Source organism: Peromyscus leucopus, chromosome 6, assembly GCF_004664715.2.
Source record: "Peromyscus leucopus breed LL Stock chromosome 6, UCI_PerLeu_2.1, whole genome shotgun sequence".
Classification (NCBI taxonomy): domain Eukaryota; kingdom Metazoa; phylum Chordata; class Mammalia; order Rodentia; family Cricetidae; genus Peromyscus; species Peromyscus leucopus.
This window is the reverse complement of record NC_051068.1, coordinates 110,212,130-110,228,141: the sequence shown is the minus strand read 5'-3', so window position 1 is coordinate 110,228,141 and position 16,012 is coordinate 110,212,130. Positions and strand designations below refer to the sequence as shown.

Below are 16,012 nucleotides of genomic sequence, written 5' to 3'. Positions count from 1 at the left end.
TACAGACTAATCTCACAAAGAATAGACACCCAGGACACGCAGGTTGCACCTCCATTTCCTTCCTAGTAAACTGTGCTTCAAACACCTGTCTTAGGCATTAAACATCAGTTAGGTCCGATGGGAATCAATGATCAGGGAGGAGACAGAATTCCATTCACTCTACCTGAGAACTCCGTCTACTTGGTCTTTGGTATAGACTTTTCCACCTTCGCCACTGCTGGGTGCGCTGTCCTTGGCGCAGGTGGGCTTGCTCTGGTCGCTGCTCCCTGGAGGTTTCCGGCAATGTGTGCTGTTTCCGGCAGTGCTTCCATTTTTCATAATTATTTCCAGTAATGCTGTGGAAAGCAAAGGGAACCGTACCTACTTACATCAGGACGCAGATACACCACTCCACATAAAGTAAAGCAAACTACACTGTTGTCTTCTAAAAAGGTTTAACATGGCCTCCCCCTCCTTTCCTTTTGGGCGAGGTGGGGGTGGGAGGTGGGGTGGCTATTGTTTTGTTTTTCCCTTTGTTTAGACAGGATCTTGCTATGCAGTTGGGCTGACCTAGAATTATGTGGCCCACGCTGGCTTTGAACTCTCAATTCGGCCTAAGTTTCCCAGTGCCAGGATTACAGGCACAAACCACCAATTCAAATGCCATAATGTTTCTTTAAATAACCAGCCTCTTGCTGGGCCCGGTGGCACAGGCCTTTAATCCCAGTACTTGGGCACAGAGGCAGGCAGATCTCTGTGAGCTCCAGGCCAGCCAGAGCTACACAGTGAAACCCTGTCTCAAAAACAAAACAAAACAAATAATAAATACTGGTGATTCTTTAATTACATAATTGTCTATAGAACATTAACTGTCATTTAGGAGAGTTCAAAGATACGTAAAGTTAATAACTAGAAATCACTATCATCTAATTGTTATGACATGCTTATCACACAGTGAAACTGCAGAATACCCCCCAAAAGATAACATTCAAAGTAGTTAATGAGACTATTAAAAAATAAATAAAATAAAAAAAATAAAATAAAAAGGCAGCCGGATTTTTCTGAATTGGAGGCCAGCGTGGTCTACAGAGTGAGTTCCAGGACAGCCAGGGCTACACAGAGAAATCCTGTCTGGAAAAACCAAAAACAACAACAACAAAAGAAACAGAAATTAGACTTCTGTTTATTTTTCAGCAGCAACAAGAGGAACCATAGAACACTGGAATACGATCTTTAAAGCAGAAAAAAACAATTGTCAACTTGAGTTGAGCAGTAATATTCTTTCAAATATACAAAATAAAACCATTTTAAAGAGGCTGGAGAGAGAGCACAGCAGTTAGGAGTGCTTGCTGCTCTTGGGGGGGACCCAGTTTCAGCTCCCAGCACCCACATCACGAAGCTCACAGTCACTCTGACAAAACAGCAATAATGTTGACGGTTTACTTGAAATAATCTGAGAAAGCGGATTAACAGTAGGGTAGAAGGAATGATGAGGTAAGGTTGGTCAATGTATTCTCAGTGGTTACAGATACATGGTGCAATATGATTAATCACGCTATTAGTGTGTGTGTGTGTGTGTGTGTGTGTGTGTTATGAAATTTTCCATAAAAATTAAAATTAATCAGTAAATAATTACACTTAGCAAAAGGACAAAAGAAAACAGAAAAATTCACCACAATGGTAGTTTTAACACATCTCAATCCAATAACTGACAAATTACTAAGGATGGGATAACTTCAAATTTATCCAGCTTGAATTAAGAGACATGAAATCCAACTGATGTTTTGCGTTTTTGGAGACAGAGACTGATGTAGCCTAAACTGGCCTAGAACTTGCACAAAGGATGACTTTGAACTGATAATCCTGCCTCAGCCACCTAGTGTTTGAATTACACCATGCCACTTAAGCTGTGCTCGGGATTTAAGCTTTTGCATGGGAGGCAAGCACTCTACCTACCCACTGAGGTATATCTTCAGCTCTCTCTCTCTCTCTCTCTCTCTCTTCTCTCTTCTCTCTCTCTCTCTCTCTCTCCTTCTATAAGTGCAAAAGAGTGAAAATTGATAGCATTATATCTAGATGATAAAGTTATTTCTTCAAATCTCAATAAACTAGTGTCATATGAACTACAATCTAGGAGCAGCTGTGCTCACCTTTAGGAAAAAGTCAATTATAAAAATGTAACTTAAAATTGGGAGTGGTTCACACCTTTAATTCTAGCACTCTGGATGTAAAGGCAGGAGGATCTCTGTGAGTTTGAGGCCAGTCTGGTCTACATAGCAAATTCTGGGCCAGCCAGGGCTACAAAGTGGGACCTTGATTTGAAAGGAAGAGAAGGAGGGAAGGAGGGAGGGAGAAGGAAGAGAAAAGTAACTTAAATTACAAGTAGGCTGGAAAGCAGAAACACAAATCATCATGCATAATAATGAAAAGTAGAGACAAATATCTAGCACAAAATGAACCATCCAGACAGTGAAATGCTATTTGGAATAAAATGACACTAAATATTAACATGCCTGTCACACAGATGACTGACAACACACTATGCTAAGCCAATGAAGCCAGGCGCCAAAGACCGTACACTACATGATTCCATTCATATGAAAAGCACAAAGCCTGGAGATGTGGCTCATAGGCAGAGCCCTGGCCTAGCTAGCCTTGATTTAATCTCAGGATCACTGAGGTGGGGAGGGAGGCTGGGAACTCAGAGGAAGGAGAGAGGGAAGGAGAGAAAACAAGAACAGAGCAGGTACTCGAACACTTAGAAAGTAGACTGGTTTTTAAGGGCAGGGATTGGTGGAGGAAACTTATTTCAGAGGAAACTGAAATAAGACAAGGCATCCAAAGAACTGCTTTATCTCCAAGGTTGGGAAGTGTTCCAAAATTATGGCAATAGTTGTATAATTCTGTGAATCCACTAAAACCCATTTAACTGTGTACTTTAAATGAGTCAATTATTTAGTATGCACATTATATCCAGAAAGCTACTATACATACATAATTTTAGTTATATATTAAAAATTCCAACTGCTGTTGGCAAATTTGCAAAAACACACTATTACTTATACTATTCTTTTCCCATGGCTAAAAGATAAGAGGTCACCAAAGAAAGAAACTACTTTATGATAATCTAATTGTAGGTGATATAGTATCTATTAGTTATTAACAAGAAAAATGTAAGACATACCATATAGCTAGCTTTCAGCTGGAGTTCAGCCTGCATTTAATATAACCACAACGGAATCAGAACAGTCTGTGTAGCAAGTGGTGATCCACAACATGTAAATAGCAAAACTTAAAAAAATAAAAAAAGCAAATGTAGATGAAGTGGCTTCAAACCCAAATCCTCCTGCCTCTGCTCCTTGGTGCTGGGATTACAGAGTGTACCACCATGTCAGGAACTTAAAATTTAAATCTTGAATAAAACCAAAGAGAATTAAGTACCAAAATCATAACCTCATGCACAAAACCCCCTATTACATGATGACAGGAACGAAGCATGAACTGCTAAAAATGTATGTTTGGGTAGTAAGTGTGTGAGAGAAGCACAGAACAGTGAATGGGCATTTGCCAAGCTCACAGAACAGAAAAAGGGAAACCAAATAACCAAGAGGTCTTGTAGGCAAAGCTGAGAAAATCCGTGCAAATGATGGGTTTACCCACTTATAATCGCAGGAGTGCCTGGTCCACACTTAAGGGGGGAACTGCAGGGAACAGAATCCAGACTAAAGGGAAAGGCACAACAAAATCCGCAAACGAAAGGGTAACTGCAGAGATAAATGGGGAGGGCGCAAGTGAGGGATTCCTTCCTAGCTAGGTGACATACTTTAAACATATAAAAGTGGAAGGATCTCTGTATATTTGGAAAAGCTAAATAAACAAACATTGCATAAGTAAGTAATGTAAGTAAGTAATAAAATAGTAAAGTAAATAAACAGTAAAGAAAATGATAGAGCTCCAGCAATGCAAAGGATTGGTATGGGAAAGTAACTGAGTGTGACCATGAAGGTAATCAGCGTGCACCACAGGACTTGTCAAGCCAGTGGCTAAGGGGGAGACACTGCTCCATGGGAGCAATGCAGAAACCACTGACCAGATCACAGATGTGAAAATACAGGTAGAGTGAGGGACGGATGGCTCAGCAGATGCAGATGCTGCCAATCCAGCCTGGCCGCCTGAGTTCAAATCCCAGAATCCACAGAACTCCATAAAGTTGGCATGCACAAACATATACATATTCATACACATGTGTACACACACACACACACACACACACACACACACACACACACACGCTAAAAAAATATGAAATCAAAGGGGGTAAAAATCCATCCAAAAAGACAGGGTTGGCTGAGCATAGCAGCACAGGCCTGTAACGCCGGCACTCAGAAAGCAGAGTCAGAGTCAGGAAAATCAGCACTTGCTCAAGGCCAGCCTGGTCTACACAGTGAGTTCTGGGCCAGCCCACGCTAACAGTGAGACTATAATTAAAACGAAAAGACTAAGTCAGCTAAGTTGGGCATGAGGGCACACCTGTAACACCAGTGCTTCGGCAGCTGCAGCAGGAGGGTCTCAAGTTCAAGGCCAGCCTGGGCTACACAGCCCTGTCACTGAAAAAAGGCCAAGCTACAAGAAATAAAGTTACTTAAAACAACAGATAGTACCATACAGAGAAATAAGACATATAAAGGTTGAAAATTTCAAAACTGAAAAATAAAAAATTTTGAAGGAAAGTGGCGAATACTGAAGATGAAGAAAAGCTAACACATGGAAAATAGACATCCCAGAGGAAATATAACGAGAAATAAAACAAGCATACAGTAATTAGATGACTTCTGGCATATAAACAAAAACATCTAAATGACATAATAAAATATCAGAAATCTTAAGAATAAATGACACTTGAGATACACTCAAGTAAAGTTAGCTGGGTATTCACACAAAAACAAAACACCAAAAACTCAAATGACTTCAATGGAAAAAAGTTAGACTGTCCTCAGACTTTGTCCGTCACTAGCACTTGCACAAGACCTTGGAGTAGCCTACTTGTATACCCCAAAAATGGAGTGTGAGCTACTGACTGGTCAACCTTGGTGGTCTACTTGACAGGCTCTAGGATGACTGACAAGCCTTTGGATATGTCTGTGAGGGATTCTCTAGATGAGCTTAACTGGGGTAGGCAAAGTCACTCTACATCTGGGCGGCATGGTCCCATGCCATGGGCACAGGTCCTTCACTCCATAAAAAGGGGAAAGCAAGCTGAGCACCAGCATCCATCTCTCCCTGCTTCCTGAGCAGAAGCACGTGACCGAGCAACCTCCAGCTCCGGCAGCCAGGCCTTCTCTGCTACGATGAGCTATTCCACAGACTAGTGAGCCAAAATACACCCCCTTCCTTAAATTGCTTTTGTTGGATATTTTATCCCCGTAACATGTAGAGTAACTTAATACAGACACCAAACTTCAACAGTAGAGTCACAAGTAAGCTTTCTTCAGCATTCTAGAACTTAAGGAACATAGTTCTACAAACTCTCCCTGTGACCCACTAAGAAACAAGCTTCAGAAATCCAAACTAACGACATATACCTTGGCATGGGGACTGGTGGCAACCATCACATGGATACTTATAGAATTAAGACTGAACTATAGTTGAGAGAAGATGGTGTGTAACAACACTGTGTTCTGATTCTATACATACTCTCCAGATACTCTTGAACTAGTGGGCTAGAAAGTTAGGAGGTTTCTCATTCCTTCTGATCCTTTTGTCAGCTAAGGTTTGCAGGGCTACAGGCTTGGGCCGAGAAACATTTTTTGGATCAAACTGGCAGTCACTGCCAAAGACATGGCTGAGGTTGACACAGCCTGCATCTATGAGGTAGAGGAGCTGACTGACGACACACAACAAATGAACAAATAGGTGACATTGCTCGGTGAACAACACAAGTGACCTGGAAATAAAGAATGTGAGTGTGGTGGTCTGAAAAAGAATGACCCCACAGGCTCATCTATTTGAATGCCTGGTCAACAGGGGGTGACACCATTTGAAAGGATTAGAAGGATTAGTGAGGCCATGTTGGAAGAAGTGTGCCACTGGGGGTGAGCTTTGAGGTTTCAAAAGACATGTCAAGCCCGTGTCTCTCTCTGCCTGCAGGTCAGTATGGAGCTCTTGGCTACTTCTCCAGCACTATGCCTGTCCTGCTGGCCGCCATGCTTCCTGCCCTTATGACAATGGACTAAGCCTCTGAAACTGTAAGCATGTCCCCGGTTAAACGTTCTCACTTAAAGAGTTGTTATGGTCATGGTGTCTCTTCACAACAACAGAACAGTGGCTAAGAGAGTGAGAATGAACAGTGTTGCACCAGACTGAAGATGAGGGGTGAGTACGTGTACATGTGTGTTACAGATACCAGAACATATATAAATTAAAATAATCATTACCTGTAATGGAATGCCAACACAAACCATACACACACACACACACACACACACACACACACACGTATGTATTTCCCAGCTCTGTCTACTAAGAGGAGCAGACACATGATACTGCTACAGCAATGCACTCACCTAGCATCTATCTCAGTTTCTGTATACCACTGTACTAAAAGGAGTCAGGCATGATGGGGATCTGATTTCTTTGGGCAGGAAATATAAAACTCTTTTGGGCTACAAGGTAAAGAAGTTCAATAAATTATGGAGGTATGTCAAAAAGACTTAGGAGCCAGATTTAAAAGGACACCACCCGAGCACCAAAATGATGATAAGAGGTTCAGTGGGAATCCATGAATCCATTCAGGACAGAAAGACTAAAGGGCAACTAATAAATGCAGAAAGAGTGATTGGAATTAAAACCCCCTTTTAAACAACTACCAGAACTTATTTCAGGAAAAAACAAACAAAAAAAAAACAAACAAACATCAGTGTATACTACAAAGAGATGGAAAGTTTGTTAAGGAATATATTTATATAGTTTCAATGATTTCTCCCACAAAATATTTGTAATTACAATGGGGAACAGTCAACTTTATAGTAGAAAAATGTGGCAATCAACAGTTGAACTGGGAGATTACGTGAGTTCACTAGGAAAGGCTGAATCAAAATCATGTGTCTCTTGATAAGTTATACCAAGTAACAAAACATCACTTCTATGGTTTTCCTGCAAAACAACTGATATGAGAAAATGTCAAACAAACCCAATTTTCAGGGAATTCTATAAAATAGCTAACTACAGTCATCAAAAATGCCAAAGTCAAGAAACAAAAAGAATGATGATGTTTACAGAATATCCTGCCTCCCCCCCCCAAAAAAAAAAAAAGTAACACAGGGTTGGAGAGCTGGCGGCTAGGTGGTTGAGAGCACAGGGTGCTCTTACAGAGGACCCGGGTTTGGGTCCCAGCACCCATAAGGTGGCTAATAACCATTCATAACACCAGTTCCAGAGGAGCTGATGCCCCCTTTTGGTCTCTGCAGGTACCAATGAACACGGTGCACAGACATTCAAGTAGGCAAGACACTCATGCACACAAAAATCTAAGGACAAATCTTTTTTAAATGTTTAAAAGGGCCGCAGAGGCAGTTCAGTGGTGGGGAGTGCCTGCTGCTCTTGCCGAGGGCCTGGGTGTGATTCCCAGCACCCACGTGACTGTTCACAACTGCCTGTAACTCCATTTCCAGGGGATCTGACACTTTCTTCTATCCGCTGAAGGCTCTTCAATACACATGGTGTAACTCACACAGACTTACACATATAAATATGTGTAATATAAAAATCAATTAATAAAAACATTTTTAAATGTTAAAACACAACACATGCCCCCATCTTTATATGAGATACAATGGGTTCATTGACAGAATTTAAATGAATGCATGAACTAATGGCCTAAATGTGATTATTATAATGGGGTTATGCGTGGATGTCTTTATCTTATAAAATATATGCAGAATTGTTCAGCAGTGGGACAGCCATTGGTTCAGGGAACAAACAAACTGTATGTGTGTGTGTAAAACAGAGGATGACTATGGCAAAGAAAATTCATGAAAACCTGAACCCTAACTTAAACATTTTGGGGGTTCATGTTATTCAGGAGAGCCTTGCATTATTTTACAGTCAGCACTACGTAATTATAAGGATATGTCCTCCAGTGTCATTAGGCAGTTTCATCATTGTGGGAACACAGAGCATATTTACACAAGCTCAGGCCCAGCTCTGCAAATATGATGCCATGGGATCTCAAGAACCAGGACTACAGCTAAGGAAGACAGAAACACAGGCTAAAAAACGTTTCAGCAAAGACTGAATGTTTACCTTAAATTGGAAGGAACGATATACACTCATAAGATGACTACCTTTAAAAAGACAACACACGCTGGGCGGTGGTGGCGCACGCCTTTAATCCCAGCACTCGGGAGGCAGAGCCAGGTGGATCTCTGTGAGTTCGAGGCCAGCCTGGGCTACATTGCGAGATCCAGGACAGGCACCAAAACTACACAGAGTAACCCTGTCTCGAAAAACAAACAAAAGACAACATACTAGCTAAGCATAATGCGCATGCTTTAATCCCAGCTCTCAGGAGACAGAGGCAGGCAGTCATCTGTGAGTTCCAGGTCAGGCTCAAAAAATAAACAAACAAAAACAGACAGATGAACACACACACACACACACACACACACACACACACACACACACACACACACGCTGCATTTCCCAACCCTATGCTTTGAATAGAGCCCCAGACGATGAACAACCTAGTAGTTGCAGTGTTCCTAGTACCTGTCCTGTGATGCTGAAACACCATTTTCCACTAAAAGAAACCAAGATTATAAAACACAGGGTTAGCCAGGCAGTGGTGGCACATGCCTTTAATCCCAGCGCTTGGGAGGCAAAGGCAGGTGGATCTTTGTGGTTCAAGGTCAGACTAGTCTACCAATTGAGTTCCAGGCTAGCCATAGCTACATGGTGAAACCCTGCCTCAAAAAATGAAAAACAATGAAAACAATCAAACCTTTAGCATACATTTCCAATATGAACTGAGTATTTCTTTATAGACATGTTTCAAATAACAAACGAAGAAAGTACTTTCAAAAGTTGTGGAGCCAGTGATGAAAATGGTCATATGTTGGACATTTATAGGAGGCCACAAAATTTCTATGAATGGAGTTAAAGGCTATCTCTTCATTGTCTCATTCTTAGCTAAAAAATTGTTCCTGGCATGCTAGACATCTGGATTTACAGTTAGATATGGGACAGTGTTAAAATAGGCTTATATGGAGCTGCTTTAGGTTTTCAGTAGTTATGATGACAAATGAAAACTTTTCTATAATACTATGCATATAGGCTCTCTGCCTAACAATGGCAGTACGGCAGGGTGTGTGTATGTGCGCACACATGCGCTAAACACTCCTTGGATCCACTAAGTTAAAAATCAGAACAGGGTTTAGGAAGAGGACTCAATCACCTGTACTGGGGGATGCTCACAACTGCCTGTAACTCCAGTTTCAGGGGATCTGAAACTCCCTCTGGCCTCCATGGGCTCCAGTACACACACAGGACTTGTAAACTTAAGCAAGCACACATATACATGTGTAAGTAAATAAATCTGTTATTGTTGTTGTTTGCTTGTTTTTTCAAGACAGGGTTTCTCTGTGTAGCTTTAATGTCTGTCCTGGATCTCACTCTGTAGACTAGGCTAGCCTTGAACTCACAGAGATCCTCCTGGCTCTAACTCCTGAGTGCTGGGATTAAAGGCGGGCACCACTGCCACCCGGCAAATAAATCTTTTTAATTAAAAAAATTGGGACAAATTCTACTACTCTGGAGCTCAAAATCCAGTTTTATTAATTAAAAAAATGGAATTAGGAAGACCTTTATATTAGCAATTATTGCATTTATGAGAAAATAATGATTTAGAACTATTATCTACTTCTATGATAATGGGGGGGGGGCGAGGAGTCAAGCAGAAGCAGAAGGGTCTCTGTGAATTCGAGGCCAGTCTGATCTACAAAATAAGTTTCAGGGCAGCCAAGGCTACATAGTGAGACCCTATCTATCTCAAATAAGAAAATAAGTCAAACAAGAAAATAAGTAAATAAACAAACAAACTTTATTCTATGGTTGACATGCTGAATCCTTTTACAGCAATAAATATATGGCCTAATAATCATTTTCACAGGTGAAATGAGCTTGTTGTCAATTCTCACTTGTAGGCATCTACATTCTTTGATAAAAATTGGTCATAATCATTATTATATAAATTTTACAGTTAATTTAATTTTGGACATGCTTTATCTGCGGGCGTATCAATATAGAACACATTACATGTAACTATGGAAGTTTTATTTCGGGCTGGAAAGATGGCTCAACATTTAGGAGCACCGGCTGCTCTTCCAGGGAACCTGAGATCGATTCCCAGCTCCTGAATGGCGGCTCACAACCATCTCTAACTCCAGAAGTCCTCTTCTGCTCTACACATGCATACACGTGTACTCCCACACATGGGCAAACTCACACAACTAAATAAGTAAACAATTTTTTAAAAGAAATATGAGGCTCAAAAATGGAAGGTGGGCTGGGAGCATGACTAATTTGGTAGTGTGCTTGCCAAGCATGCATGAAGCTCTAAGTTTGACCCCCAGCAACCACACAAACCAGGTGTGGTGGTGCTCATATATAATCCCAGCAGCGCAAAAGTGGAGGCAGGAGGATCAGAAGTTAAAGGTTATCCTCAGCTACCTAAGAGTTGGAGGCTAGATCCCATGTAAAAAAAAAAAAAAAGGAATATGGAACTATGGAAATCACAGTTATATCCACCAGATACTTAATTCTCCTCTAGAATGTAAATGCCAGGAAAAAAGATTTTTGTCATATTATCTACTTACTCCCTAGTGCCTAAAATACTGCCAGGAACTAGGGAGATGGCTCATCTCACAAGTGTCTGTTGAGAGCACCAGGCACACACATGGTGCAGACATACATACATACAGGAAAGACGTCCCAACACATAACATTAAAAACAAACAAACAAACAAAAAAACCAAAATGCTCCATGGCACAGAGAAGTATGTGTCCAATAAATATCTGTTGAATAAATAAACTCTCATTGTTTAGAAGAGAAGTGGAGATTTATATGGAAAGCATAAATTCAAACCCAAAATCAACTCAATGCTCTTTCCTCAGCACTCCAATCTGAAATAGTTTTACTACTAATGGAAATTTGAAAGTCATTTTCTAACACTTAACTGGATGATACAGAAATAATTGTTTTAAATGTTCTCATCACTGAATTTTAATTAAGCCAATTAGGAAAAGAATAGAATGATCTTAAAGGAAATAGGATGTATAATGATTCAGACACACATGATGTTTAAAAAGCCTTATCAGTTTAGGTGAGACAAAAGGAGAAACAATTTTCAATTTTGTATTAAATACAAAGTAACAGGACAAAAAAAAAAGGCAGAAAAAAATTCATCATTTCTCATATGGCTGAAAATAAACTAAAAGGATTACATTAACTGTTATTAAGCAGGTAGCATGTACAGATTATCCATGCACTTAAACTTATCTGTTCATTCATTACAGCAGATACTGAATGAGCTTTTCTGTGGTTGTAAGCCATCATTTCATTCAAATTGCTACCATGTTCTTGAAAAGAATAAAAATGCTCTTCTCTTAAAAAAAAAAAAAAAGAAAAAGAAAAATCTATACTTGCCAGACATGGTTGTGCACACATGCTTTTAATCCCAGCACTTGGGAGGCAGCAGCAGGTGGATCTCTGTGAGTTCAAGGTCTACATAGTGAGTTGCAGGCCAGCCAAAGATACAGTGAGTGAGATCTGTCTCATTAAAAAGAAAGAAAGAAAAAGAAAGGAAAGGAGGGAGGGAGGGAAGAAGGCAAATAGAAAAGAAAAAAATCTACACTTCAAACTATCTCCCAATTACTATGAAAATCAGTGGTCAAGTGCACTTGTAGCTTTTGCAAAAGACCTGGGTTTGGTTTCAGCACCCACATAATGGCTCACAACTATCCTTAAATTCAGTCCCGGAGAATCTGATGCCCTCTTCTGACATCCTTGGGCCCATGTAGGCAAAACACTCACACACATAAAATAAAGATAAATTAAAAAAAAACAAAACAATGTGCATAAAACCTCAAAACGGTAATACTGTATCCTTCTACTAAATGCTAAATCATATCCATTAAGCAAATATACAAATGTAACTCAGAGTATGAGCATTTGAAATGTGTGCTAGTCAATAACCACACTGAAAAGAACAGTCTCAACTAAAACATGGAAAGCAATAGCATCCTTCATCCATCTCGATATCAAACTTTTCTTCAAGGAAAAAGCTTGTCAGTTTATTAAAGTGTTTTATCAGAATACCTTCTTACTTGATAGGAAATTCTAAGAGGATGAAAGTCCTGGAGTATAACTAGAATTTATTCTTGTGGTTCCCCACTCATCATAATGGAAGAATTATGGAAGTGAAAGTACAGTGTTTTCTTTGGCCTCAGTACAAGCAGATCCAAAGACCATCCAGTCAACTTCTGAGCTGTTTGGTAGTCATCACCCAAAAACTCCAATTTCCTGCTATACAAAACCTCTATCAGGGTCTTTCATGAAGATTCCAGATGTTTCTCTCTCCTGAGTTCTTATTTAATTCCCATAAACATCTCCTGGGAATACTCTATGTAAAGACATTTTTCACAGAACAGTCACACTGCTTTTATTTTGGGTCACATCAACTCTGGGATGACATCTTCATTTCGCATATAATTAAAGCTTAGAATAGCTAAATATCTTGTCCCTGGTTGTGGAGACGGCAGACAAAGTCTGCATCTGAACTGTTTTTAGACTACTCCACAATTACACCCTACCACTTCATTTGATAATTACCCATCATCCTTGTAATATCTTTGTACCTGACTTTCTCTCTTCCATTTCTTCATTTCCCCTACATTCATGACTTTCAGAGCAATAATGATGCTGTACTTTTACAGTGTCCTTTAGGAGATTCATTCCAGCTGTTTGCATGTCAGAAGCATGACCGGCTGTAAGTCTGGGCTAGTTTTAAAGATCCTTAGATGACTCCACTTGTAAAATGGAGAGGAATAGTAAAAATTTATTAGATGCTTTTTATCAGCTCATTTTATCCCCAGAGTGGCGTGGATCAGTACACTGTCACTGCGCATGAGTGAGAAAGGAAGGACTAGGCTGTCTACCTTGACTAAGGGTGCAAGCTGGCTGGTGAAGAATCAGGCCTGCAAAGCAGGTTACCTTGCCTAGGGTATCTACTTCTTTAATGTTAAAATTGTTCCTCCAGGACCAGATGACAACTCATTGAAATAGAGCTACACAGTAGAAGGGATTCAAGAATAATTTCCTGGATATGGTACCAAAAGCCCAGACAACAGCAAAAATTGACCAATGAGACTGACTCCACGAAGCTCGAGCTCCCAATGACAACAACTGACAGGAAGGAAAGATGACCTACAGAAGGAGGGAAAAGATGCAAGCTATAAATGTCCAGGAGTTAATGTTCCAAATATATAAAAAGCCCATAACCACATCAACGAAAACGGTCTGATTTTTAACTGGACAAACAACTTAAGACATTTCTCCAAAAAATATACAAATGGCCAAATAAACACATGAAAATTGTTCAACATTATTCATCATCAGGGAAATGCAATGAAATATACAGTGAGGTACCGCCTGATAGTCACTAGAAGGAAGAGTCACTATCAAAACAAACAAAAACTGGGGGTGTCCTGTTGTATCAGACACTGGGAAACTGGAACCCAGTGCATGTGTACAAAATGGTGCAGGCGCTCTGGAAAACAATGTGATAGTTCCTCAAAAATCAAAATTAGAATTAATACATGACCCAATGATCCCACTTCTGGGTATATATGCAGAAGTGAAAATAGGCTGTAGACACTCATGCTCACAGGAGCATTATTCACAATAGACAAGAAGTGGAAGAAACCCAAACTGACAGGTGAGTGAATAAAAACCTGTGATGTAGCGTGAGAGGGCTCAGATTGTGTCAACCCCTCCACTGTATAGGGAGAGAACCTCCCCCCCCCCACAAGTCGCCATCTGATCTTCACGCGTGTGTTATGGCACATGTATACATAACACTCCCCCACCCCCCCACCCCCCCACAATAAGTATCTACCCCAAAAAATGTGATGTGAATATGAGTGTGCACACTCACACCAATGCCCACACGTGTATAAATAGTGGAGTGTTGTTTAGCATTTTTTAAAATGGAAATCTGTCGAATGTTGCAATATAGATGAACTCTGAAGTTACTAAGTGAAATAAGGCAGGCACACAGGGTCAAATTCTGTATGGTTTCTCTTAGATCAGATACTGATTAGTCTAACCTATGGAAAGGGGCAATAGAGGAAAGAGGAAAGGGGCTGTTTAACTGGTACAGTTTCCAGGGTGTAGATAAAAAAGTACAGATCCTGTGGTGCACGATGTGAAAATACTTAACACTACTAAATTGTACACCTAAAAATGATTAGAATAACAAATTTTATGTTGCACTTTTTACAATGAAAATGAACTTTTCTTCTGTCCTAATCCAATGTAACAAAAAGATAAAGTGAAAACCAGCAGAAACAAAAAGCTTCAACAATGTAAAAAGAAGTAAGAAAACAATAAAGACAAACAGAGGCCCTGTTTATTAAGTTTCCTCTTAATTCTCTTAACCTGGAAATACTTTAACCCGCAGTAAAATGTCATCCCATCCGCAAGGCAAAACGACAGTAGTTAAAGGCCGTTTGGAGATAAAACTCAGCTTACTCTTCTGACTTTGCCACTTACTGTACGACCTTGGGCAAAATATTTTCATTCACTCATTCATTCACTCTTTTGCCAAAGTCTCTGCACATGGGTTAACCTGGTCAAATAATCCTGTACCTGTACATGGGACTGTTCTGAGGAATAAATGAGGGTCATTAAAATACTAGGCACAACTCTTGGCGCTTTGTGAGTGTTGTGTTGACTGTATTACCTCGAAGCCTAGAGAGTTAGACAATGAATAAGGTGAATTAAAGTGGGGTAAGTCCATACGGAACTTGCGGGTACTTACGGTGTCCTATCAAGCCAGACACTCGAAATCACTAATAACTTCACCATCCCTGTCAAAAGTGGAGCTGTCTTGCAAAGGACTCTCCCTGTCCCTGGGAAAAGCAGTGTCATCTAAGGTATTCGAAGAGACTGAAGGAACAGCTACATACAGAGCCCAGGGATGGTGATGCCCATAAGCCACTGGAGTCCCGCTCCTGTCACTTCAGAGGGGCCTAGGCTGATCTGGGGAGGGGACCCGTCACCCAGCACCCCGCAGCGCCCCGCCAGTGTCCCCGAGGGCTGGAGCGGCCGCGGCCCGCGGGGCGGAGGGCGCGGGGGGGCCGGGGTCACGGCGGAGGCCGGGGCTCACCGCGCGCGGCCGGCAGCGGGTACAGCTTCTCGGCCTTCTGCAGGAAGCGCTGGGCCTTGTCGCGGTTGCCGGCGCTCAGGGCCTCGCGAGCGATCTGCACGCATTTCTCCGCCTCGTCGCGGTTGCCCTCCATGGCTCGCGCCTGCCTGGGTGTCGGCGGCCGCGCAGCTGCGAGGGGGGCCCGCCGCGGAGGAGGCGAGGCGGCCGGGCGGGGCGCGGCGCGGCACGGCGCGGGGAGGAGCGGGCACCGCGGCGGCGGCGGCGGCGGCGGCCGGGCGACGGGCGGCCTCGCAGCTCCGCCTCCTCACGGCCGCCTCCCCGCCCCCCGCGGCCGCAGCGGCGCCAGCCGCGTCCCTGCCGGGCCTGCCGCACTCCGGGGCCGGCCGAAGCGGGCCGATCGGGGTGGGAGGGGGGCGAGGTCCCGGCCCCTAACCTCAGGCGCGGCCCCGGAGCCCGCCTTCCGCGCCATCGGGGCGGGGACAGGGGACCCGCACTTTCGGTTAGATCCCCAAGGACCCGAGGCCCCGCCTCTGGGCCCGGAGGTCTGGAGAGGCCTCAGGCCTGTTAGGGGCACGATCGCTGCCCGGGTC

General features: G+C 42.1%; 1 protein-coding gene across 1 annotated transcript in view; it reads right to left on the bottom strand.

Moving 5' to 3' along the window:
• The window catches only part of Dnajb14 (DnaJ heat shock protein family (Hsp40) member B14), a 42,443-nt gene extending 26,798 nt beyond the window's left edge, over positions 1 to 15,645 (bottom strand). Inside the window, 2 exon segments of the mRNA XM_028857542.2 lie at positions 164 to 335; positions 15,423 to 15,645. Coding sequence (XP_028713375.1) covers positions 164 to 335; positions 15,423 to 15,555 — 305 coding nt within the window. The 5' untranslated portion in view covers positions 15,556 to 15,645.
• Positions 15,646 to 16,012: the final 367 nt, after the last annotated feature.